Raw genomic sequence first — 23,019 nt, forward strand, 5'->3', positions numbered from 1 at the left:
GCGGCCCCCGTGGCTGGGGCAGCCAGTGCCAGGGGCTGCCGGGGAGCTGGAGCTGCCTGTGCTCTTGGTGAAATGCCAAAGGTCGCCTGGCAATGACCAGAGGGACAGCAGTCCCTGCCCCCAAGGACATGCTGTGCTGCTCCTCCCCGCTGCCTGTTCCAGGCCTGCTGCCCTAGCTGCCCCAGGGATCCAACTGTCCCAGCCTCCCGCTGTCAACCCACGCTTCAGGACAGGAGGCCCAGCCTTTCCTTTGTGCATTTATTTAGAAAAACAACCAACCAACCCCCCCATCCCAAGACAGAACCAACAAACTCTACACAGGCAACACTGAGGGGCTGAGCCCCAGCCGTACCAGCTGCCACTCCACCATCCACCCCTGTGACATAAACCTGGCCACAGGGCCACCGCAGAGCCCAGCCACTCATGCAGGAGGAGCCCGTGGGTCCCCAGGGCAGCTTGGCCAAAAGCCGCCCGCAGCTTTCCAGAAGGGGTGGGTCCAGAGGACGGACAGACAGATGATGGCACAGCACTACTGCCTGGTACCCTCTGCTTGCCCAGGGCACGAGCAGAGTGGCCAAGCAACACAAGTGCTGGAGGCAAAGGCACCAGGGTATAGGGGACGGGGACAGGCCTGGGGGCAGTGTGGGGGACCCCAGCAGGGCGGCCCCGCTGCCCACCAGGGAAAGTGCTGGGAGACGTGGGGCGCGCAGGCGTCTCAAAATAAATTAAGGGAATAGCCAGAAAGGCAATGGCAGTGGGGGAGCACGACCCCCTGGCCCCCTGCTCTCTGCAGCAGCTGGGGGCCAGCACAGACCTGCCACTCGCTGCCAGGCTTGGCTGCCCTCCCACGCCGGCCATCGGAGCACCTGCGTGGCCACACCAGCTGCTGGGCTAGCTGTGGGAGGAACCCACTGGTGGCCGGTGCTGCCAGGGCCCAGGAGCAGGGCAGAGCCCCTGGGGCAGCACAGTGGGCTCCAAAGTGGGGGGACTGGTGGGAGGCTCCTGGGGCCGGGGCAGCCGCTGAGCACCCGCAGAGGCGAGGTACGTCTTGAGGAGCTGGGCAATCTCATCCACCTGCAGGTAGAGGGGGCAGAGGAGGTCGGTCTGGGGCACCCTGGGTGAGAGGGGAGGGTGGAGGCATGGCAGCCCCTTACCTGGGAGGTCTCAAAGAGCAGGTCTCGATCCTCCACGGAGAGGCGGAAGGTGCTGCTGTCAGAGGCACCAAAGGAGGAGATGCGGCCGTAGCAGAAGCTGTCCAAGGGCTCGGGCTCTCCCGGCTTGTAGAGCGAGACGGCCTTGGCCCCGATGCCCAGCCACAGGCGCTGGGGCCCGGGGCCCACTGGGCTCTGCAAGGGAGATGGGTGTCAGGGTTGCCCACTGCCAGTGCTGCCCCTGTACCACACCCAGCCGGGGCCTCACCGCCTGCAGGTCGACATCGAAGAGTGTGGAGCCAAAGCCAGGCCACTCCCGCACCAAGGCCACGTAGGCAGCCATGGCCTCGGGCCGGCCCATGCCCTGCAGCAGCTTCCACTTCTCCACAATGGCAGCCATGGTGCTGGCCCCCTCCTCACGCAGCCGGCCCCGCAGGCGCTGGTCCCGCTCCGCCCGTTGCTTGGCCAGCGCTTGGCCCCAGAGCCCCCCGGCCAGCAGCCCCGCGCGCAGCCGGGCGCCCCGGCACTTGGCGGGGGGCCGGTGGGGCAGGGGCGGCAGGCGGGCGTGCAGCACGTGGGGTGGGAAGAGCTCCTCCAGGCGCGGGAAGGGCGCGTGGGTGGAGAAGTCGCTGTTGAGACTCTGCAGGCGCAGGGCCGCCAGCGTCTGCAGCGTCTCCTCTGATGTGGGCACGTAGCCCCGCAGCACCATCTCGTGCGCCTGCGAGAGAGCGGGGTGAGCTGGCAGGGCCACCACGGCACAGCATGGCACGGCACAGCCACCCCAGAGTGCCACTCACCTGCTCAAAGAGGAGGGCAAACTCCAAGCTGTCCCGTGGGACATTGTCCGTGTCCAGGAAGCCGTAGTGCTTGAAGCAGAGCCGGCATGGTGGGTCCTGCTCCCGGTCCTCTCCAGCTAGGCTGCAGCAGACAGGACCGGCTCCATCAGCTTGTGGACGTGCCCCATACCCATCTGTTCCCTCCCACCCGTGGCCCCCCAGCCCTTCTCCTCCATAGGCAGCAGAACAGGACATTTACTTTTCAAACCTGGTGAGGACATCAGCCAGCAGTGTGGCACTGCCCACTGGCTGCTCCCGTCGCCGGGACTGCTCGTAGAGCGCAAAGAGGTTGGGGCTCTGGGACAGCCCCAGGCGTGACACAAGTTCCTGGGCCACCTGGGCGAGACAAAGGCAACCGATGGTGACCACGTGTTCCTGGCCACGGCACTCAGGGCTGTAAAGGGACACAGATTGGTCATGGTGGGCAAAGGCCCCTGGCCCCCTTCCACCATGGCTCAGCTGGGAGAGACCCTGCTCACCTCCTGTGGCATGCTGCCCACCCAACCCTGTGCATCAAAATGTCCCCAGCCCCCTGCCTGGCACAGCCATAACCCCTCACCTCCTCAGCTGTGGTGTGGGAACTGATGGCCACACTGCAGGCAGGTGCCCCAGGGCAGTGCACTGTGCAGATCATCTCCTGTCGCTGCATCAGCACCAGGATCTCCTCCAGAGAGGGCACACACTCCCTCCCCTTCGTCTTTCCCAATGCCTCTCGGATGAAACAGGCGTACTTGGCCATCTCCGAGGCAGGGAAACGGTTCTCTGTCCTGCAAGAAATGCCAGGAGGATCAGGGTGGCACTGATCTGAAGGGTGCCTGGAACCTGGCGAGCTCCCTGGTGCCAGCTAGCACCCCTGGCACTCACCTGTCCAGGTGGAAGCGCAGGAAACGCAGGACAGGCGGGGAGGGCAGGAAGGTGCAGCTCATGCAGGTGAGGAGCTGCCAGTAGTGCAGGTCGCCCTGCCCGCCCGGCGCCAGCGGCTCCGTGGTCTGCTTCACCAGCTGGCAGTAGATCTCATCCACCAGCGGGGGCAGGTCCAGGCAGGTCTGCAGGACACCCTGCATCAGCGGCACTGGGTCCCGCTCTGACTCCAGCTGCTGCAGCGAGTTGAAGAGCTTCACAGCCTCGTCACGCAGCGTGGTGTAGCTGCGGGGGCCAGGGGCTGTGGGATGGGATAAGAGTTAACAGCCCTGTGGTGTAGCTGCGGGGGCCAGGGGCTGTGGGATGGGATAGGGGTTAACAGCCCTGTGGTGTAGCTGCGGGGGCCAGGGGCTGTGGGATGGGATAAGACTTAACAGCCCCGTGGTCCTCCCCAGGACCCCCTGCCAGCAGCTGGGCACTGTCCTCACACCCAGGGCCAGCTGGGCCCCAGCCCAGTGCCCACCTGCCCTGCACAGCATCCAGCCCAGCCATCGCTGCTGCCAGCCTAGAGTGTAGGACCCAGCCCTGTGCCCCCCAGCTGCTGCTCACCGCTTTGGTCCAGGCTGCCGTAGGGGAAGGGCAGCAGGGGAGCGTAGAGGGGGCCACTGGTGTAACGCAGGATGGGGTTGCAGCGATAGATCTGCTCCAGAACCTCGGGGCTGTCTCTGTGCTCCTGGAGGGCAAAGCAACAGCAACAGCTGCAGAGGGGTAACCTGGCTGAGTGCCTGGCACAGACCCTGGGGCATGTGAGGCCCCAAACACCCACCCCAGTGCTGCCTATGGCTGTGGGCACGGGCAGCCCGGTGCCATGGGCTCACCTCGACATCACGCATGAGCAGCTGGGTGGGTGTTTGGACAGGAGCCTTGCTGTCAATGACCTTCTGCACGGCGCACACCCAGCGCACAGCCTCGTTGAGGTGCTCCGTGTACAGGCGGTAGCAGTGCTTCCTGCCAAACACCGTCACGCTCCAGTAGCCTGCAAGGGACAGACCCACTCACCCACTGTCCACCAGCACCCCAGCCAGGCTGGCTCAGCGCCCCAGGGCTCAGCACAGCCTCTCCTCTGGGCAAAACAGGCTCTCAGGACTGGGAGGGTAACACAGGGTACAAGTTGTGCCGGGAAGATGCAACACGGCCAAGGGGCATGGGCAGCTCACCCGTCTCCTTGTAGAGCTGCTTGTCTGGCCAGAGCACAGAGCAGAGGCTGGTGAGCACCAGGGAGCCCAGGCGCCTGGCCCCCTTCTCGTTGCTGCTGTAGTAGTCCAGGGAGTCAGGAGTCAGCACGAACCAGTACTTCCGAGGGCGGATCCAGGGGGTCTTCATGCAGCCCCGCATCTCCCGCTGCAGCCAGCCTGGGAAGGGGAACCCTCAGCTCACTGACATCCACCCCACCGGCTTCTCAGCACAGGGAAGGGTCTGCACAGGTCTCACCATCCCTCTGGGATGGCACCAGCCACAGCTGGGGCACAATCCCACCTTTCACGAGAGCATCAGGGTCGTCCTCCACTGGCCCTGGACCCTTCTCCACGATGAGGCTGCGCATCTCCTCTGCAACAAGCAGGGACCTGAGGACAACATGGGGCTGAGCTCAGGCACCCAGCTGATCTCTGGGGGTCTCCCAGAGCCCCCGAGCAGGGAGCTGGCCTCGGGGCTGGGATGAGCTGGGTCCCAAGGGGCTCTGGGCACCCCACAGCCCTGCGGTGGGAACAGAGTCATTGGGTGCAAATGACCCCGGCTAAAAATAAGCTGTTTGCAGTCTTGGCCCTGCCAAGGAATTCGGAAAATGAACAACCAGGAAGGAATGTTGGCAGCAGCGTCAGTACTGCGCGTACAGCGAGCAAGCAGGCCCCTGTGCCCCGGCACCCCGTCTTCCTCAGCACCAACCACCCCAGGGCACAGCCTCTGCTGATGGACACAGCCTGGCAGAGCCTCCTGGCACAGGAAGAGTCATGCACAGCCCCATCAGCTAAGCCTGAGGCAGTCAAGCTATCCGGCATGGCAGGGGGATGGAGGCATGCCTGAGGATGCGCCAGGGATGGGGACAAGCACGGCAGTCCCGGCTCTGCCACTCCCTGCTCCACCTGACAGAACGCCACAGCCTGGTGCTAGCTCGGTGGGCAGGATGGTTCAGCACACGCCAGCACCAGGGCAACCTCCCACAACATGCCAGTCCCTCAGCTCCTGCAGCACCACACTAGGGACACAAGGCAGGGGAACACTCACCGCTCCGAGCCACTGCTGCTACGGGTGGGCTGGCTCAGGCTCACCTCCAGGGATCCCTGGGGAGGAAGGAGACATCTCAGCCCCACGGTCATTACCTGGCACCCCATGTAATGAGGGTGAGGCATGACTGTATGCCTCCTCCTCAACCCAGCTCTGGGCCCAGAGAGACAGGCTCACACCCTGCTGCCATGGGGCAGAGGAGCCCTGGCACCCACAAGGCCACGGCAAGAACCAGGGCTGCAGCTGGGGCACCCCGGGTGCGGGGGCAGCCGGCGGGCGCGCTGGCCATGTGTCCTCAGCTGACCCAGCTGGCTGAATACCGTGCAGAATTGCACAAGGTCAGTGCTGAGTAATACGCTTACGGCACAAAGTCCCATTGTAATGGGGCCGCTGACTTCCTGCCCGCGGCGGTGGGACGCAGCACTGGGAAGTCCCTGGCCCTGCAGTGGGACAGGGTCAGTTCCTCCTCACGCAGCACAACTTGACATGGACAGTGCCGCTCACGTGACAAGCCTGGCACACATGCCGGGACACGAGGCAGAGCCCAGGCACAGGCAGGCACCGGGCCGGGCAGGGCGCCCAGCACAGCGGGGTGCGGGGACATGGAAGCACCGGCAGCGCTGTCCTGGGAGATGCACGGGAGCTCCTGCCAGCTGCAGCCCAACAGGGCAGCTAGAGGCTCGACAGGCCAGAGCACGCAACGCCAAGAAAAAGAGACAGATGCTAAAAATAGTGACAGGGAGGGGGGAGCCGCCGCAGGTATGGCTGTGCTGTGGGGCAGGGCCGGGCGCCACTGACCTGTGGCATTAAGGGCACCTGTCACACAGCGCTGGTCCCCATGCACAGGGCCAGCAGCTCCAGACACTGTCCCACTGGGGAGGGCCTCACACGCTCCTCAGGGCTGCAGGCATGGAGGCAGTGCCTGGCTTCTCGCGGGCAGTCCAGAGGAGGCAGCGGTGGCAGCCGGCTCTTTCTCAGGGATATAAATAAACAGGAGAGGAGCTGCGGCGGCAGGGCCAGGGTAGCTGCTCCCACGCTCCCACGAAGGGGCGGCTGACACTGTGGCTTTCCAAGGACCCCCTGGCCACAGCAAAGGGCTCTCGGGGGAGCTGGCGTCACCAGTCGCCCACGCCAGCCCGGAGCCAGTGCGGCCCATGGGATGTGGGAAGCCCAAAGACGGTTCCTTACGTAGTTGTGCCCTTGGCACTGCCACCAGTCCCCAGAGGGCCCAGCTCCAGCCCTGTCACTGTCCCGACGGGCTGGCACTGCTGTGAAAGCGGACCTACTGCTAAGGGACCGACAGAGCCAGGACCCTGCAACCCCCGCAGCGGGCAGGGGAGAGAGGCCACAGCGAGGGGGACCAGGCAGTCACCAGCCCCTGCGTCCTCCGAGTCCGGGCTGGGATTCGGCCCCACGGCGCCTGGTGCAGGAGAGCGGCGGGACAGACAGACAGGAGCCGCGGGAGCTGCCCCCGCGCTATCAGCCGTCGCACACGCAGCCCGGCCGGAGGAAGCACCGGTTTCCGCCGCTCCGTTTCCCTCCAGAGAGGAAGCAGCCGGAGAGGGGAGATCCAGGCCCGCGCCCCGCGCCCGGCACGTGCTCCCGGGACAGCCCCGGTCCGCTCCGGCGGGGCAGTCCGGGGCCCCGCCGCGGGTCTGGCACGGTACCCCGCGGCCCCCGTGCTAAGGAGCGGGCAGCCCGGGCCGAAGCGGGCAGGAGCACCCAGCGGGACGGCCGGCCCTGCCCCGCGGGCCCGGGACCTCCGCGCCCGCCCGGAGCCTTCCCTGGGCTGCGGCTCGCCCGCACCCACCGGAACGACCCGCCATGCACCCAGCGGGACCGCCCCGGCGGCGCGTCCGTGCTCGTCCCGGTGGCCGTCCCAGCGCCGGTGCCGGCCCCACCTGGTCTCCCTGGGCGCGGAGCTCGAAGGACGCCTCCTCCTCGTCTTCGGCCTCGCCGTCCGCCTCCCGCTCCGCCTCGCCGTACTCCCGCCGCAGCAGCGTGAAGCCCCGCCGACAGCACAGCAGCCACCACAGCCCGCCCGGGAACGGCATCGCCCCGCCGACACCAACGGGACGGCACCGGGACGCGACGGGACCGGCCCGCCCCGCGCACCGGCCGCCGGCCCCGCCGCCGCCCCGGGCGGGCCGGGCCGCGCGTCACCGGGCGCCGCCAATCGCCGCGCGCGGCCCGGGGCGGAGCTCCCGCCCGGGGCGGCGGGGCCGCCGGTGCGTCAGCTGCGGGGCGGGGGCAGCGCGCGGCCGGGCTGCGCTAGGGCCGGTGCTCCCGGAGCCAGCGCCGGTAGGGTGCACCGGGTACCCTCGGCACATCACGGGGGCACCGTCACTGAGCGCCGCCTGCTCCCGGTGTGGGCACCGGTACCGGGCACGGGCCCCTGCCCTGCCCCGCGGCACCCGCATCGTGCTCTGCTCTGGCTCCTGCGTGCGGCAGCGCTGGCGCCTGTCCCAGCATGGCGACTGAGCCCGGTGCGGTGCCAAGTCTGTGCCAGCGGGCAGTACCGTGGGCTCTGTGCTCGGGCAGAGGGCACCGTGGGCAGGAGGGCACCATCCCCGGGCAGGCCTGTCCTGCCGGCCCTCAAAGCTGCTTTCCACCAAGGAGGTGGTGGAAGGCGTTCATGGCGGGGTCACACCTATGGCGGTGCCCACGGTGTGTGGCTCAGCTCAGCCCCGGGTCCGCCCAGTGGCAGAGGGTCTGTGGCACCCTCAAGCCACGGGTGCCATGGCAGCGTCCAGGCCCTGGCTCCACTCCCGCAGCCCCGGGAGTTCAGGCTCTGGCTGTGCTACAGCTGTTGGGTCAGCGCCGTCCCTGGGAGCCTGGCTGCTGGGATGCGCAGGCAGGAAGCTCCGGCTGCCAGCTCCCCTCCCACGCAGCCTGCTCTGGATTGTGCCTGGGGCTGAGCCCCTGGTGTGGGGCCGGCTGTGCAGCCAGGCCAGTAACGAGCATCCAGCAGAGCTGGGGGGGCATCGCAGGACTGGAACGGGACCACCCCAGACCACAGGCTGGGTGGGCAGCAGGGGCAGCTGTGCTGTCTAGCCAAGAACTGCCCGAATCTGGCTCTTGATCCGCACCGAGGGCTGTGGGGGACAGAGGCCCATCACCCCGCCTCTCCGCCTGCTGAGTCAGCAGTAACCTGCTTCTGGCCCAGCAGTAGGTGAAGCTTCTGGAATGGCTTCTTCCAGTCGAGCCTTGGGCTAATCCCAACCAGAGCAGGGGGTGAACAGGAAGTAGCCTCCAGCCCCGGCAGGACCGGGAGGTGCTTCCCTGCATGCCCAGCTCTGCTGGGAGGCTCCATGAGCAGCTGCACCACAGCCAAGCCCAGTCCTGTTCCCGGCACTGTGCAGTGCTTCCTTAGCCAGGCCTGGTGAGTGGGACATGGCCCCGGCGCTGCTGGCCCATGGCACCATGCGCCAGCCCGTGGGACAAGTGTCGCTCGCCATGTCCTAGCCCGTGGTCATGTGTTGGTCGCCACGTGTCCGGCCCGGGCCAGCCCCAGCGCAGCACCCTGGTGCCGCAGAGCTTCTGGGCCGGGATGTGCCGTGGCACAGGAGCTCGTGGGGGGAGTATGGAGGGGAGAGAAACCTCCCTCTGCCCGCGCCCTGGGGTGCAGGACCCAAGGAGGGTTTGTTCGGGGGGGTGGCCTCTGCTGTCCCCTGTCCGGGGGCTCCGTGTCCCTCCAGCGGCGGGGACGAGCGGAGGGCGCTCAGGAAGCGCGAGCTTCTGCTGCCTCCTGCAGGCATCGCCCGCCGGTGCCGGTGGCCAAGGAGCCGCCCCGGCCCCGCAAAACCCCCGCGCGGAGACCGCGCTCGCCCACCGGGGTTTATTGTGAGAGTGGGAACCAGCTCGTCCGGGGTTTATTGTGAGAGTGGGAACCAGCTCGTCCGGGGTTTATTGTGAGAGTGGGAACCAGCTGCCTGCCTGGCCCCAGCGTTGCACGCACCGAACCGGCTCACAGGCACCGCCCGGACCCCCAGAGCACGCGAACCATCGCACGGCCCGTGGCGCGGTGACACTGCAGGGTCTCTGCAGGGACCGCAGCCCCGCGGGTCGCCGGGCAGTGCAGGCACTCCCAGGGCAGTGCAGGCACTCTCAGGGCGTGCAGGCGCTGCGGGGCTGCTCTTCCCTCTGCCCAAGCGTGTGCAGGCGCCGTGCGGGTTGTCTGGTGCTGCCCGTGTCCCGGCGCTCACCGGGGCGGGTCTGCGCACGGACGGGGAGTCGCGGAGGGACCGAGCCCCGCGGCACCGGGCTCCTACATCACGTCCAGGTAGCTGGAGAGCGATGCCCGCCGGCGGGGACCGGGGCGGCAGGAGCAGCGCGCACAGTCGCTGGCGAGCTGCCACAGCTCCCGGCGGAAGCGCTGGCCGAGGAAGGCGTAGAGCAGGGGGTTGAGGCAGCAGCGCAGGTACGCCAGCCCGCCGGTGACCAGCAGGGCCAGGTCCTTGCGGCGGCTCTGGGCGCAGCTCATCTCCCAGGGGAACAGCAGCTCGGCCGCGTCCAGCAGCACCATCAGGCTGTGGGGCAGCTGCAGGACCACAAACACGAGCACCAGGGTCAGCAGCACCCGCAGAGCCCGGTGGTGCTGGACACCGCGGGTCGCCAGCAGTGTCCGTGCCACAGCTGTGTAGCAGCTCGTCATCACCAGGCAGGGCACCGCGAAGCCGAGCACCACCTGCAGCAGGTCGGTGGCCCCGCGGGCTGCCCGTGAGACCTCACGGGGGAAGACCACACGACAGAGGCGGAGATCCTGGTGCTGCTCTGCCTGGCTGTAGATGAACTGGGGCAGTGCCAGCAGCATGGCCAGCAGCCATGCCAGCCCCGCCGTGAGCCAGCCGAGCTGGCGAGCCCGTGGGCGCAGGCGGCAGGCGGCCGGCACCCGCACGATGGCCACGTAGCGATCCACGCTGATGCCCGTGAGGAAGAAGAAGCCGCTGTAGAAGTTGAGGTAGTAGAGACCCTGCAGCGCCTTGCAGGACCAGCCCTGCAGCGTGTCGCTGATGGTGAAGGTCAGCGTCAGGAGCAGCAGGAGGTCGGACAGAGCGAGGTGCAGGAGGCAGACATCGGTGACACTGCGTGCCTGGCGGTAGCGGGTGTGTGTGAGCAGCACCAGCCCATTCCCCGCTGTGCCCAGCAGCGAGAGCAGCAGGTACACGGCAGGCTGGAAGGTGCGGGCGAAGCCCTGTACTGCCTGCTTCTCACAGAGCTCAGGCAACATACTGGCCTCGCCCGAGTACTCCCAGAGGTAGGAGTCACTGGTGACCGTCAGATCTGTTGAGATGGGGCTGGGAGTCACCTCCTGTGCAGAGGGAGGCCGAGTGAGGAGGGCTCGGCAGGGGCGGCCCGGCCACGAGGTGCAGAACCCAGGGAGCCGTTCTCCACCCAGCCTCACCGCTGGGAGCCCAGGGCACACCCAGGGCACGCCTTCTCCGCCCAGCCTCACCCCTGCAGGCGTTCTCCGCCCAGCCTCACCACAGGGAGCCCAGCCCGCCTGCAGGGTACCTGGCGCTACGTGCGGGGTTTGTTTCCATCTCACACCCACCCTGCAGCGGTGGGAGGTTTGCGGTGCTCAGTCATTGCAAGAGCGACCACAAGCTTCCTGAGCAGCCATCTGCAAGCAGAGCTGGTGGAGGGACATGACCCCAGCCACGGCGTCCCTAGCACAACACCTTGTCCCACAAACTCACCATGCACGTACTGGGAAGGTGCTCTGGGGCTCAGCACCCAGCCTATGGCCCCAGCTGCCCTGGGCAGTTGGGTCTTGGGGATCCTCACCAGCATCCCCCAGGTTCCCAAAGCCCCCACACACCACCCTGGGGACCCCAGTGTGGGCACACTCTTGCACTGCCCGGTTCTGCTCCCAGATAGGGAGCTCCTGCCTCACACAGGGAGCACAGTGCTCCCACCTCCCAGCTGCTCACCCCTCTGGGGCAGCAGCACAGTGCTGCAGCCTGGTACCGGTCATTTGGGACCCCACTGACCTGGAAATCAGGATCTGACACTCTCTGACTCACTGTAGCCTCAGATCAGCAATTTCACTCTGGCCCCTGTCAGTGAGCCCAAGCAGCTGGCCTTGAGCCCCTCAACTGCTCTGGGGCCACAGGTGGGATCAGAACCCGGTGCCAGGGCAGGCTGACTCTCCAGCAGCCCCTCAGCCCCTTTGCTGCCCAGGGCCCAGGGGGTCTGGGGCACCAGACACCGCCCTGATTCCCCAGGGTTTTGCCTTTCAGTCTAAACCCACAAGACTCACAAGAGAACTACCTGAAAAACGAAGAAAAGCCAGTCATGGGGGGTCCTGCCAGCTCCCAGCAAACCCCTCACCCTGCAGCCCCCTTACCTGCTCTGTCATTGCTGCTTTCCCCTCACTGCTGGTTCTGACCTGTTGGTGTCTCAGCTCTCTTTAACTGTGGTTTGACCACGTGAAGCTCCTGATACTGAGAATGGTGAAAAGCAAACACGCAGCCCTGGGGGGAAAAACAGGTGTGACCCCATTTTGGAGTTATAAATCTTTTACTTGATGTACCTTGTACATCTGCATGTTGGGGGCAGAAGTAGCAGCTCTGCTCAGCCTCTGTCATGTGGGTGTGCAAGCCAAACCTGGGAACACGCAGCCAGGGGAGCGGGGTCTGGCCAAGGGCATCCAGCACACTCAGGAAACCCCAGCCCATCCCAGGGCTGTTGTTGGCTGCTGCAGGACCAGAGAGAATGGGGCCAATGAACACAGTGAGGGCTACTGTGGGCTGGCACTGAGCTGGGCACAGGCAGGGTGCTCCTCAGGCAGGATTGGCAGAGCCCTCTCTGGTCTAGGGTTGTCTTTTCCTGATGGCAAACCTGGTGTCTCCAGAAGCTGGGGTGGCTGCTGGTGCAGGGCATACCACTCACCCACGGCTCCCAGCCCGGTGCTGCATCCCCACAGTGCTGGGCAGGCATGTTGCTGGTTGTTGACAACAAAATTCCCAGCTCCTCATTAAAAAGCAGATTAGTTCCTGTGGGGCAGAGGCCCCATTTCCTCTCCTCAGGGGGGAGAAGACTGATCCCTAGCTTTGATGGGCTCCTGGCCATAATCCCTCAATCCCCCTTTCTCCCAGCCACAGCTGTCTTTGCCATGGCTTATCTCCACTCTGCCCTCGGCCCTCCTGCTGCCTCCAGACGGGTACAGGATCCTGGCTGCTCTCTGTGGGGCTGTGGAGCTGCTGGATGAAGAGCAGCTAGGACAGGTGCCCCCAGCCTCCAGGTGGTCCCCAGGGCTCCTTGCTGGAGGTTCTCTTCCCCCTCTCCTGCTCTTTCTGCAGTGCAGGGATGCTAACTGCAGATCTCTGCCCTGTGCTGGCTTTGGGGGTGCCTTCCTGCATCTTGGGGGAAGGAGGAGGGTCCTGGGGCCAGTGCAGGCCCTACAGCCAGATATGGGTGCAGAGCAGGGATTCTACATGTCACAGTTGGGGCTGTGACAGATCTGACCCAGCACAGGGTCAGGATGTGGGGCTGTGGCCAGAGCAGGCAGCCCCCTGGGGTGTGAGGACAAGGCCAGCTGGGCTGTGCCTCTCCTGGGCATGGACCTGCGGGCACTGCCAGCTCTGGGGACAAGAGGGAGTGTGCCAACGTCCCCAGCATACAGTTCCAGCTCCTGGTAGCAGAACTTCTGATGCACTGCCAGGTGTCCCACATCTCTGCCACCTGGGGCTTTCTATTCTCTCTCTCTGCCCGGGCAGGGAGGAGGTTTGGCCCCGGCTGCCCCAGCTGACTGCTGTGCTTCCCTGCCCGTGGCAGCCAGCCTGGCACCTGCTGCCAGGTTTGGAGCCACCGGTGCAGAGCTGGGCACAGCCTGGCCGTGCTCCTGCTCCTGCTTGGAGACAGCCCGGAGCCAACAGCTGCTGGGGCATCCCCGTCCCCCGGGACTGCTCCAGGCCCCCCCGGGACAGCAGGACTCCTGCTCCCGCAGGGCTGTAGGTGTATGTAGGGCACGCAGGCAACAACCCCCCCAGCCCCTGTGTGGGCGTCTGGGGGTGGTTGAGAGCAGATACAAACTAAATCCCTTCTTCTGCACCACTGGAGAGAGCAGCGACCCCGAGACCTGCAGGCCTTAATCCACGGCTTGATTACAAACCCTCCACATCTGCTGCGGGGGGGCTGCGGGCAGCGCTCCGACCCTCCCTGCGCGGTGGCTGCACAGGGGCAGGGGCGGCTCGGAGCGCGGCTCGGACCGGGCACCGCCTGGGAACGTACCGGGGGTGTCCGGGGAGCTCCTGCACAGCCCCACCGTGCCCCCGTACCGCACCCACCGAGCCGCGTCCCGGTGAGCCCGGCCCGCTCGCCGTGCCGGGGAGCGGGGAAATCGAGCTCCCGGGCGGAGCATCTCCCGGGGGCGCGGCGGCGGGTGCGGCGGGGGTGGTCGGGACTCTGCGCCGCACCCGGCCCGGCCCGGTTCCCCCCTCCCCGTGGGCGGAGCCGCCGGCCCCGCTCCGCCGCGCGGCTGCAGCACCGGGAGCGGCGGCGCCGAGGGCGCTCGGGGCGCGCAGCATGAGCGCCCGCCGCCTCTTCGGGCTCTTGCTCGCCGCCTGCGCCGGTTTCCTGCGCCCCGGTCCCGGCTGCCTCGCACGTAAGTGGGCCCGCAGTCCCGGGAGCGGCCGCTCCGCACTGCGGGACCGCGCCCGCCGCCCCGTCCGCGCATCCCCGAGCAGTCCCCGCATCCTCCGTCCTCTCGGGCGTCCCCGCTTCTTCCCCGGGCACCCCCCGACATCCCTCGGTGTCCTCCGCTGCCCCTGTTCGCATCGTTCCCAAGGTCACCGCCGGACACGGCCGTCCGGGCTCTCCCGCCGACCGCGCCCCGCCCGGGGCGGCCCCGCCGCAGCCCCCCCGCCGGCGGCGGCCCCGCTCCCGGCCGCAGCCTCTGGGGACCCGGGACAACCGGGACGCCCCGAGGTTCCGAGATGCCCCGGAATGCCCCGGGATGCCGAGGAGAGCGGGGACGCCCTGCGGGACTTGTCGAGCTCTGCCAGGACCTCGGTCAGCGCCGCCGCCCGCCGGCCTGGCCCCGCCGCGGGGCTGCGCCGGGCCCGACCCCATACCGGGGCTGGGGGCAGCCGCTCGGGAACGGGAATCGGCGAGGCCCTGGTCGCACCGGGCAACTCCCCGTGGCCCCCTGAGCCGGCGCCCGGGACCCCCTTCCCGGGGGCCGCGGCGAAGGGGCATCGAGGCGGGGGTCGGTGGTACAGGGGAGGGTAGAGTCGAGGGGCGGTGGACTGGGGGTTGGTGCAGCACGGTTCCTACAGTGGGAGCTGGGGATGCTCCTGAGCTCCCCGGACTCCGTCCGACCCGCTAGGGGACCCTGAAAGAGGTTCGAGACCCCGGCCCCTTCGAAGGGTCTTTTGCTGGTGCCGCGAGGGTTTGCACGGGATCCCCCGGGATCCCACGCGGGATCGTTCCCCGCCGGGGCGGGGCAGAGCGGGGGTCCCGTCGCCCACGTCAGTGCGGAGGCGGCTGGTGCCGGCGCCGGGGCCCGCAGAGGTGTGTCAGCTCCGCTGCAGTGGGAGGGGAGAGCAAAGCGGGCCCGCCGCTCCTCCGGCCCGAGGGAGCCGCGGGGTCCCCAGAGCCCTCAGGGTCCGTAGGGCTGGGGAGCTCCCACAGGGACCCTGCCCAGCTCAGTGCTCCGAGGCCGCCCCCAACTCCATTCTCCCCTCAGGACCCTGCTATGATGAGCTCGTTGCTCCCCTTTACTCCTACTCCATCGGTGCCTCCTCCAGATACAACATCTTCTACTCGGCCAGCTTCGCCCGTCTGCACAGTGAGTCCCCCCGCGGAACTGGCAGGGGAGGTGGGCAGGGGGTGCCCCTGGCCGGGTTTTGCCTCTCGCGGGGCTGAGGGGCCCAGCCAGGTGCTGTGGTGGGGCCGAGCAAGCAGCCGCCGCTCAGTCGGGAGCCGAGCCGCTGAGCCGCTCCCCCCGCAGGCACCAGCGGCTGGTCCCCCGACCCCCGGGACAAGCAGCCCTGGCTCCAGATCGACCTGATGCAAAAGCACCGGATCAACGCAGTGGCCACGCAGGGAACCTTCAACACCTACGACTGGCTTACACGCTACATTGTGCTCTATGGAGACCACCCCACGAGCTGGAAACCCTTCTTCCAGCAGGGCAGCAACTGGGTAGGGAGGAGCTCGGGGTTCCCTGTGGGAGGGGGCTCTGAGAGGGGTAGAGACCCCTAACTTGGGGCAAGGTGTTGACAGTGACCCTTTATCCCCAGACATTCTTTGGGAACGTGAATGAGAGCGGGGTGGTGCGGCATGACCTGCACTACCCCATCCTGGCACGGTACATTCGCATCATTCCCGTGGCCTGGAACCCGCGTGGCAAGATTGGGCTGCGCCTGGGCCTCTATGGCTGTCCCTACCGTGAGTACCTGGCCGCGGGCTCCAGCAGCCCTGCCTGGTGGGATCCTGGCTCTGGCACACCTGGAAAGCTCTCTCAGAGGGGGTTGTGCCCAAAAACTCTGCAGCCATGGCAGCAGAAGGGTGTGTTCCCCGTGCCAGGGCACCTGCTGCTGCAGGCAGTGACATGGGTGGGGCTGCTCTGCTCTCCCCAGGGTCCCATGTGCTCTACTTTGATGGGGACGATGCCATCTCCTACCGTTTCCGAGCCAAGAGGGTCAGCACCTTCGAGGATGACATCTCCTTCAACTTCAAGACGCTGGAGCAGGATGGGGTGCTGATGCACGGGGAGGGCTCCCAGGGTGACTACATCACAGTGGAACTCAAACAGGCCCAGCTCCTCCTGCACATCAGCTTAGGTGAGCTGGGGCCAGGGGCTGGGGGCGTGGGGCCAGGGGGCCACGGGCTGATGCTGGTCCTCCCCAGGCAGCAGCCCACTGCACGCCAGTGAGGGCCACACGACAGTGGCGGTGGGCAGCCTCCTGGATGACCAGCACTGGCACTCCTTGCACATTGAGCGTCTCGGCCACTACGTCAACCTGACGCTGGACGGGGAGGTCAAGCGCTTCCGCTGCCGCGGCACCTTCGACCAGCTTGACCTCGAAACTGAGGTGGGGGTGCTGGGCAGGGGGCTGCCAGGATGTTGATGGTGTCCTCCAGAGAGGGGTTGACACCCTCCCTCTGCCTGCCAGGTATTCTTTGGAGGGGTGATTGACCACGACAAGCAGCACCTGACCTACCGGCAGAACTTCCGGGGCTGTGTGGAGAACATCATGTTCAACGGGGTCAACGTCGCCGACCTGGCCCGGCACCGGCGGCCCAACATTCGCTTTGAGGTCCAGCCCGGGGGGTGGCCCCTTCTCTGGGAATCCTCTCCCTGCTGTGGGGGGACCCCTTTCCTGGGTGTCCTTAGCCCCACTGTGGGGTACCCCTTCCCTGGGGCAGGGCTCCCTGCCCGCTGCGGGGTGATGCGGGGCCGGGCAGCGGCCATGCTCAGCCAAGCGGTGCCGGATTGACCGCGCAAGGTTGTCCCTGGCCTGGGGCACCCGCCTGGCTCTGCCAGGCATTGGGATCAATTGGGCATGATTGAGGCCAGCACTGCGGGATGAGAGGGCCTCCCCTCTATGGGAACATTCCCTTCCTCACCCCTCTCGTGGTCACTCCCAGGGCAATGTGGGCCACTACTGCCAGGACCAGCTGACCAGCCCCATCACCTTCGCTGGCATCAACAACTACGTGCGGGTGCCGGGGATCCCACGGAGGAACCGCCTGGCCGTCAGCTTCCGCTTCCGCTCCTGGGACACTGTTGGCCTCCTGCTCTACACCGGCTTCTCTGACCGCCTGGGCTCCCTGGAGATGGTGCTGAGTGAGGGACAGGTCAATGTCTCCATCGCCCAGCCTGGCAAGAAGAAGCTGGAGTTTGCTGCAGGTGGGCTGGGGAGCCAGCATGGGGCAGGGGGATCAGGCTGGCAATGGAGCGTCCCCACTCACCTTCCTCTCCTCACAGGGCATCGCCTGAACGATGGCTTCTGGCACTCTGTGCACCTGGTGGCACGGGAGGGCTCAGCAGTGGTGACCATTGATGATGATGATGGTGCTGAGTTTCGGGTGGCGCACCCCTTCCAGCTACGCACTGGCAGCCAGTACTTCTTTGGAGGTGGGCAGCAGGGTGGGGTCTGGGGCAATGGGTGCCTGAGGGCTGCTCACCCCCATCTGTCTTGCAGGCTGCCCCAAGCCAGCCTCAGTCACTGGCTGCCGGTCAAACCAGACAGCTTTCCACGGCTGCCTGCAGATGTTGAACGTAGACATGCAGCCCGTGGACGTGGAGCTGCTGACACTGCAACGGCTGGCACAGTACCACAACGTGTTCTTCAACGTCTGTGGGATCACAGACAGGTATTGACCGGGATGAGGATGCTGCCTGGGAGTGGGGGGCATTGGGGGGCTGTGCTGGTGCTGGGACAGGAGCCCTCTGTGCCCTCAGGTGCACCCCCAACCTGTGTGAGCATGACAGCCGCTGTATCCAGTCCTGGGATGACTTCATGTGCATCTGCGACCTGACGGGGTACAAGGGGGAGACCTGCCACAAATGTGAGCCTGGAGCCTTGTGGGGCAGGGACAGAAGGGGCACCTGCAGCCCCTACTCCTGCCTGGTGCCTCCCTTGCACTGACCTCCCCCCATTCTTCTCTTCCAGCCCTTTACAAGGAAACGTGCGATGCTTACCGGGTCAGTGGGAAGACCTCAGGCAACTACACCATTGACCCAGATGGCAGTGGGCCACTGAAACCCTTCACGGTGTACTGTGACATCCGAGGTGGGGGTAGCAGGAGGGCAGAGGGGACCTCTGTCTGATGCCCCTGGGAACCAATCCCTGCCTGTGTATTGGAGATGGAACAGGATAGAGGGAGCGGGGGTGTCCTAGGGGTCAAGTCCTAAAGCTCCCCTTTCACTGCAGAGGACCGAGCGTGGACCATCATCCGGCACAACCGTCACTACGCCACGCGGGTGACGGGCTCCAGCGTGGACCAGCCCTACCTGGGGGCCGTGGAGTACTGGAACGCTTCCTGGGCCGAGGTCTCAGCCCTGGCCAACGCCTCTGAGTACTGCGAGCAGCGCATTGAGCTCCACTGCTACAACTCCCGCCTGCTCAACACCCCTTGTGAGCGCTGGGAGAAGGGGGTCGGTGCTGCATGGCTGCACTGCAGGGCTGTGACAGGGGACAGTGTCCTGACCCTCCTCTGTGCCTGCAGCTGGGCTGCCCTTCAGCTTCTGGATGGGTCGGAACGATGAGCGGCACTACTACTGGGGGGGCTCGCGACCGGGCATCCAGCGCTGCGCCTGCGGGCTGGACAAGAACTGTGCTGACCCCCAGTACTTCTGCAACTGTGATGCTGACCATGCAATTTGGTGAGTGGTGGCAGCTGTGGAACAGGAGCTGTGGGGTGGGGACTGCAGTCATGGGGGGGCACAGACTCTGGAGCACTCAGATGGGGGTAACAGGGTTGTGGGCTGGCGAAGGGACAGAAACACCTCATGGCCCCTCTGATGCGCTCACATTTGCAGGAGGACAGACAAGGGTCTGCTGACCTTTGTGGACCACCTGCCCGTCACCCAGGTTGTGGTTGGAGACACCAACCGCACTGGCTCTGAAGCCCAGTTCGTGCTGGGGCCCCTACGGTGCTATGGAGACCGTAAGTGAGCGGCCCCACGCAACATCCCTGCCTGCAGAGTGCCCACATGGAGGCACCCTGCACATCCCTCACTGCCCCTCCTGTTCCCCACAGGCAACACCTGGAATACCGTCTCCTTCAACAGGGGCGCAGCTCTGATCTTCCCCACCTTCCAAGCCAACCACAGCCTTGACATCTCCTTCTACTTCAAGACCACTGCCCAGTCTGGAGTCTTCCTAGAGAACCCAGGCTACCGAAACTACATCCGCATTGAGCTCAACAGTACGGGGGAGCAGAGGGTGCAGGGCTGTTGGGGGAAGAAGGGCTGGGGCCTCTTTTCAGCACCATGTCCTTGCAGCCACCAGGGACGTGGCATTTATATTTGACATCGGGAATGGGGACGAGAACCTGACAGTGCGGTCGGTGGTGCCCTGGAACGACGATGAGTGGCACCAGGTGAAGGCTGAGCTCAACGTCAAGCTGGCACGGCTGCGGGTGGACAAGCTGCCCTGGGTGGTGCGGCCATTCCCCCCACAGAGCTTCGTCCGCCTGGAATTTGACCGGCCCCTCTACGTTGGTGAGAGCCCCCGGCCACGTCCCTACATCCCCAGGTCCCCACGTGCCACAGGGCACTCAGTCTCGGCCCCGCTGCAGGCGCGGCAGAGCACAAGATGCGCCCGTTCCTGGGGTGCCTGCGGGCGCTGCGGATGAACGGGGTCACGCTCAACCTGGAGGGCAAAGCCAACGAGACGGAGGGCGTGAGGGTCAACTGCACCGGCTACTGCCAGGACCCGCCGGTGCCCTGCCAGAACAGCGGGCTCTGCGTGGAGCGCTACAGCCACTACACCTGCAACTGCAGCATCTCCGCCTTCACCGGCCCCTTCTGCAACCACGGTGAGTGGCGGCGCTCCGCGGGGTGGGAGGGGCCGAGGAGCTGCTCTCACAGCATAGCCTCTCCCACAGACATCGGTGGGTACTTCGAGGAGGGCACCTGGGTGCGGTACAACATCCTGCCCATGTCGCTGTACGCCGCCCGCGAGTTCGCCAGCATTGTGAGCAGCCCCTGGCAGCCCCTGCCTGGCTACAACCTCACCAGCGAGGAGGTCAGCTTCAGCTTCAGCACCACCTCAGCCCCTGCCGTGCTGCTCTACGTCAGCACCTTCGTCAAGGACTACATGGCCGTGCTCATCAAGGATGATGGTGAGGGCAAGGCCCCCTGCTCTGTGGATGCCACTTTCCGAGCCTATAGGTGGGTTGGACGTGCCCACTGAGAGGTCCAGCCCTGCTGACAGCCCTGTGCTGCCCACAGGGAGCCTACAGCTGCGCTACCAGCTGGGCACCAGCCCCTACGTCTTCACTCTCACCAACAAGCCAGTGACGGACGGGCGGCCCCACCGTGTCAACATCACCCGCCTGCACCGCACGCTCTACACCCAGGTTGGGCTGGGGAACCCCCCCAGTAGGGCCTGGGGGCTTCAGGTCAGGCTGGGAGAGAGGGCATGGGCAGGGTGGCTCTGTGGGCACTGATGCTGTGCACCTTCCTCCCAGGTGGACTATCTGCCCGTCATGGAGCAGCAGTTTTCCCTGTTTGTGGACAGCAAGCTGGACTCGCCCAAAAACCTGTACCTGGGTCGTGTGATGGGTAAGCTGGGTCCTGCCCATGCTGGGGGCTCCAGGGTCTCCTCTGCACAGCATGGCCCTTGCCCTCTGAGAAGGATGAATAATTTCCCTCTGTGGCCCCACAGAGACTGGAGTGATTGACCCCGAGATCCAGCGCTACAACACACCTGGCTTCTCAGGCTGCCTCTCAGGGGTGAAATTCAACACCCTCGTGCCCCTCAAAGCCATCTTCCACCCCACCAGCCCCCTGAGACCCTACAGCATCCGGGGGGAGCTGGTGGAGTCAAGCTGTGCCTCAATGCTCCCCCTCAGCACCCTCCTTATCCCTCCTGAGATGGACCCCTGGTACATGGCCACAGGTGGGTGCTGTGGTGGGACCCTGGTGGGGATGGAGCCCTCGTCAAGCACCAGCTGTAGAAGGGAAGCTCCAGCATGAGACCTTGCTGCAGCCTGGTCTCAGCTGCCTACTCTGTCTCTGCAGAGTTCCCCCATGTGCACGATGACGGCTGGATCGGGATCATCATTGGGTGTAAGTGAAGCCTCTGGCTGGCATTCCCCACTGGCACGGCCCTGCGGCCCCTCCCCAGTCCCTCACTGCCGTCTCTTTCCCGCAGTCGTGATCTTCCTGCTCCTGCTGCTGTCAGGGCTGCTGGTGCTGCTCTACTTCTATCACCACCGCTACAAGGGCTCTTACCACACCAACGAGCCCAAGGCCATCCAGGATTACGGCGGTGCTGCCAAACCGCCGGCTGCACGCAAGGAACAGAACCTGCCCCAGATCCTGGAGGAGCCGAGAGGGGACTAACGGGGCCGGGGGTGGGACGGGCTCACAGCCCCGGGAGCCGCCCGGGAATGAGCGAGCGTCGCGGGACCAAAAGGCCGAGCACACCTGAACTGCCAACACCCGCCTTCAGACTGACCGGACCAGACCGGACCGGACCGGACCGACCGCCACCTCCTCCCCACGGCCGCCACCGACCGGCCCCGGAGCGCGGCCACGATCCGCCGAGCCCCAGCCTCGCTCGCCCCGGATACGCCGAGAGCCCCCACGCCGGAGGCAGGCTGCTGCCTCCACAGCTGCCAAACCCTGCCTGGTCTCTGTCGGGGAGCCCCAGGCCCGGTGCCCACCCTCCCTCTGGCCGGGGGCACCCGGCTGCTGCCACCCGCGTAGATGACCCGCTGCTTTGCTCGCTTCGCCACGCAGAGCCACGAGCACCGGCCGCGCTCGGCCGGGCCGCCCAGCAATACTCCACACCGGCGCCGCGCATGCCGCCACCGCACCTTGCTGAGATGCTGCTTTCATAAATCAGGTACAGATCCTTTCTACCATTTTTGTTGCTGGATATTCTACTACACTCTGGTTTTTTTATTCTATCGGTTTGTATAAAAAACCAAACGGAAGCTCCCGCGGGAGTGACGCCCCCGCGTGTCGTGGTACGTGGTCTGTAGTTTGCTACTTCTCTGTACGAAGTGCCAGTCCTGCCGATTACCTCCAGCCCAGGGAAAGCTCCTGTTCACTTGCTGTGTTGTGGTAAGACAATGTTACAGATATGCATTTATCTACCCAAAGGCCTGGCTCCACTGGGCACTTTATTTTTAAAAAGTCTGTTCTTTTGAATGAGATGTGAAGATAATCAAATAAAGGCAGAATGATGGCATTTGACACTCCCCAGCCTTCACCTTGGCAGCCTGGGCAGATCTCTCCTCCCACCCCAGCTCAGCCTGCACCAAGGGAGGCACCACATAGCCAACAGCAATTCCTGGTCCCAGAGTGAGATGGAGGGTGTAGTGAGCTGGGGCTAAAGGCAGCTCAGTTGCTGCTGCACACACACATCATGTCCTGCTCTCCCCACCACCACCTCTGCCCCCTTCCCACCCTGAGCCAGTGTGATTCAGGCAGCTGGCAGCACCGGGTCACTCTGTCCCCCCTGCACCCTGGGAGCCACGCTGGGGACAGCCAGGCGGAGCCCAGCAGGCAGGGGACAGGCTGGGGACAGGCTGCTGCCCAGGGTAACAGAGGCCAGCAGGCAGTGGAGGGTCTTTGCTACCACTTTATTATGACAAAGGCTACAAGCCATGTTATTTAAAGTGCATTATTATTACCATTATTCACCGTCAACAAACCACAGACACAAGCCTGGCATAGTGCAGATATGGCCGAAGTGGCAGAAGACGCTTAGGCAAGAGCAGGGCTGGCAGGAGCTGGGCAGATGGTGGTGGCAGGGAGCAAGGCTCAGGCAGGTGCTGGGACACAAGCACTGCTCCAGACAGACCTAAATACCTCCATGCTCCAGGGGGCTATCATGGACAACAGGAAGGACAGACAGACAGCCTGGCCTGCCATGGCGGGAGACTGGGAAAGTATGGTGAGGGCTGGGCCAGGGAGGGCTTGGCTCCCAGGCAAACGCAGCACCTCTGTGTCTTCCTGGACCAAACAGCTGGGAGTGGGCTGGGGGCCTGCAGCCAGGTCAGGGCTCAGTCAGGCTCCCCATGTCATCCTGGGAACCCAGCCCTAGACATTGGGAGCACAGCCCAGCACCCAGCACCAGGCCAGGCAGGAGGCTGGTGGCATATGTGGCTCTCAGGGGACAGCCCCAACCTTCAGGTCACCCCAGGCCCCATCCAGCCTGCCCTGCCCCAACCCTGGAGCAACATCCCAGCAGAGG

The 23,019-nt window shown here is 65.7% G+C and overlaps 3 protein-coding genes across 3 annotated transcripts; 1 reads left to right on the forward strand and 2 right to left on the reverse strand.

The window, feature by feature from the left end:
- Window positions 1–259: 259 nt before the first annotated feature.
- Window positions 260–7,286, reverse strand: PLEKHH3 (pleckstrin homology, MyTH4 and FERM domain containing H3). Its single transcript, XM_084222282.1, has 13 exons — window positions 7,033–7,286; window positions 5,132–5,187; window positions 4,385–4,473; window positions 4,066–4,260; window positions 3,727–3,884; window positions 3,458–3,581; window positions 2,852–3,149; window positions 2,547–2,754; window positions 2,187–2,323; window positions 1,949–2,069; window positions 1,420–1,869; window positions 1,155–1,346; window positions 260–1,074 (listed from the first exon to the last, which is right to left on the reverse strand). Exons 1-13 carry the CDS (start codon window positions 7,183–7,185, stop codon window positions 892–894), a joined length of 2,364 nt encoding a protein of 787 aa, XP_084078408.1. The 5' UTR covers window positions 7,186–7,286; the 3' UTR covers window positions 260–891.
- A 1,214-nt stretch (window positions 7,287–8,500) lies between these two features.
- CCR10 (C-C motif chemokine receptor 10) lies at window positions 8,501–11,492 on the reverse strand (the record flags this gene model as incomplete). The annotated part of the gene is made up of 4 exons (XM_084222015.1): window positions 8,501–8,748; window positions 9,090–9,346; window positions 9,403–10,442; window positions 11,481–11,492. The coding sequence occupies 4 exons, from the start codon at window positions 11,490–11,492 to the stop codon at window positions 8,501–8,503; spliced, it is 1,557 nt and encodes a 518-aa protein (XP_084078141.1).
- A 2,168-nt stretch (window positions 11,493–13,660) lies between these two features.
- Window positions 13,661–21,158, forward strand: CNTNAP1 (contactin associated protein 1; the record flags this gene model as incomplete). The annotated part of the gene is made up of 24 exons (XM_084222016.1): window positions 13,661–13,739; window positions 14,823–14,924; window positions 15,087–15,280; window positions 15,379–15,526; window positions 15,718–15,921; window positions 15,989–16,173; window positions 16,255–16,398; window positions 16,730–16,991; window positions 17,070–17,219; window positions 17,287–17,458; window positions 17,547–17,653; window positions 17,758–17,877; window positions 18,019–18,222; window positions 18,314–18,470; window positions 18,627–18,754; window positions 18,848–19,015; window positions 19,092–19,310; window positions 19,388–19,627; window positions 19,697–19,933; window positions 20,043–20,170; window positions 20,282–20,375; window positions 20,479–20,712; window positions 20,835–20,882; window positions 20,968–21,158. The coding sequence occupies 24 exons, from the start codon at window positions 13,661–13,663 to the stop codon at window positions 21,156–21,158; spliced, it is 3,915 nt and encodes a 1,304-aa protein (XP_084078142.1).
- Between the last annotated feature and the right edge of the window lie 1,861 nt (window positions 21,159–23,019).

Source organism: Fringilla coelebs, assembly GCF_963513975.1.
Source record: "Fringilla coelebs genome assembly, chromosome: 27".
NCBI lineage: Eukaryota > Metazoa > Chordata > Aves > Passeriformes > Fringillidae > Fringilla > Fringilla coelebs.

What these genes read in the sequence shown, in the direction of transcription:
- PLEKHH3 (XM_084222282.1), bottom strand. Translation starts at nt 7,185, where the DNA reads ATGCCGTTCCCGGGCGGGCTGTGGTGGCTGCTGTGCTGTCGGCGGGGC. An exon ending in GCAGCTCTACAAGGAGACGG is followed by an intron (nt 3,885 to 4,065) that starts GTGAGCTGCCCA and finishes TGTCCCTTGCAG; the next exon opens with GCTACTGGAGCGTGACGGTG. An exon ending in CCCACACCACAGCTGAGGAG is followed by an intron (nt 2,324 to 2,546) that starts GTGAGGGGTTAT and finishes TGTCTCGCCCAG; the next exon opens with GTGGCCCAGGAACTTGTGTC.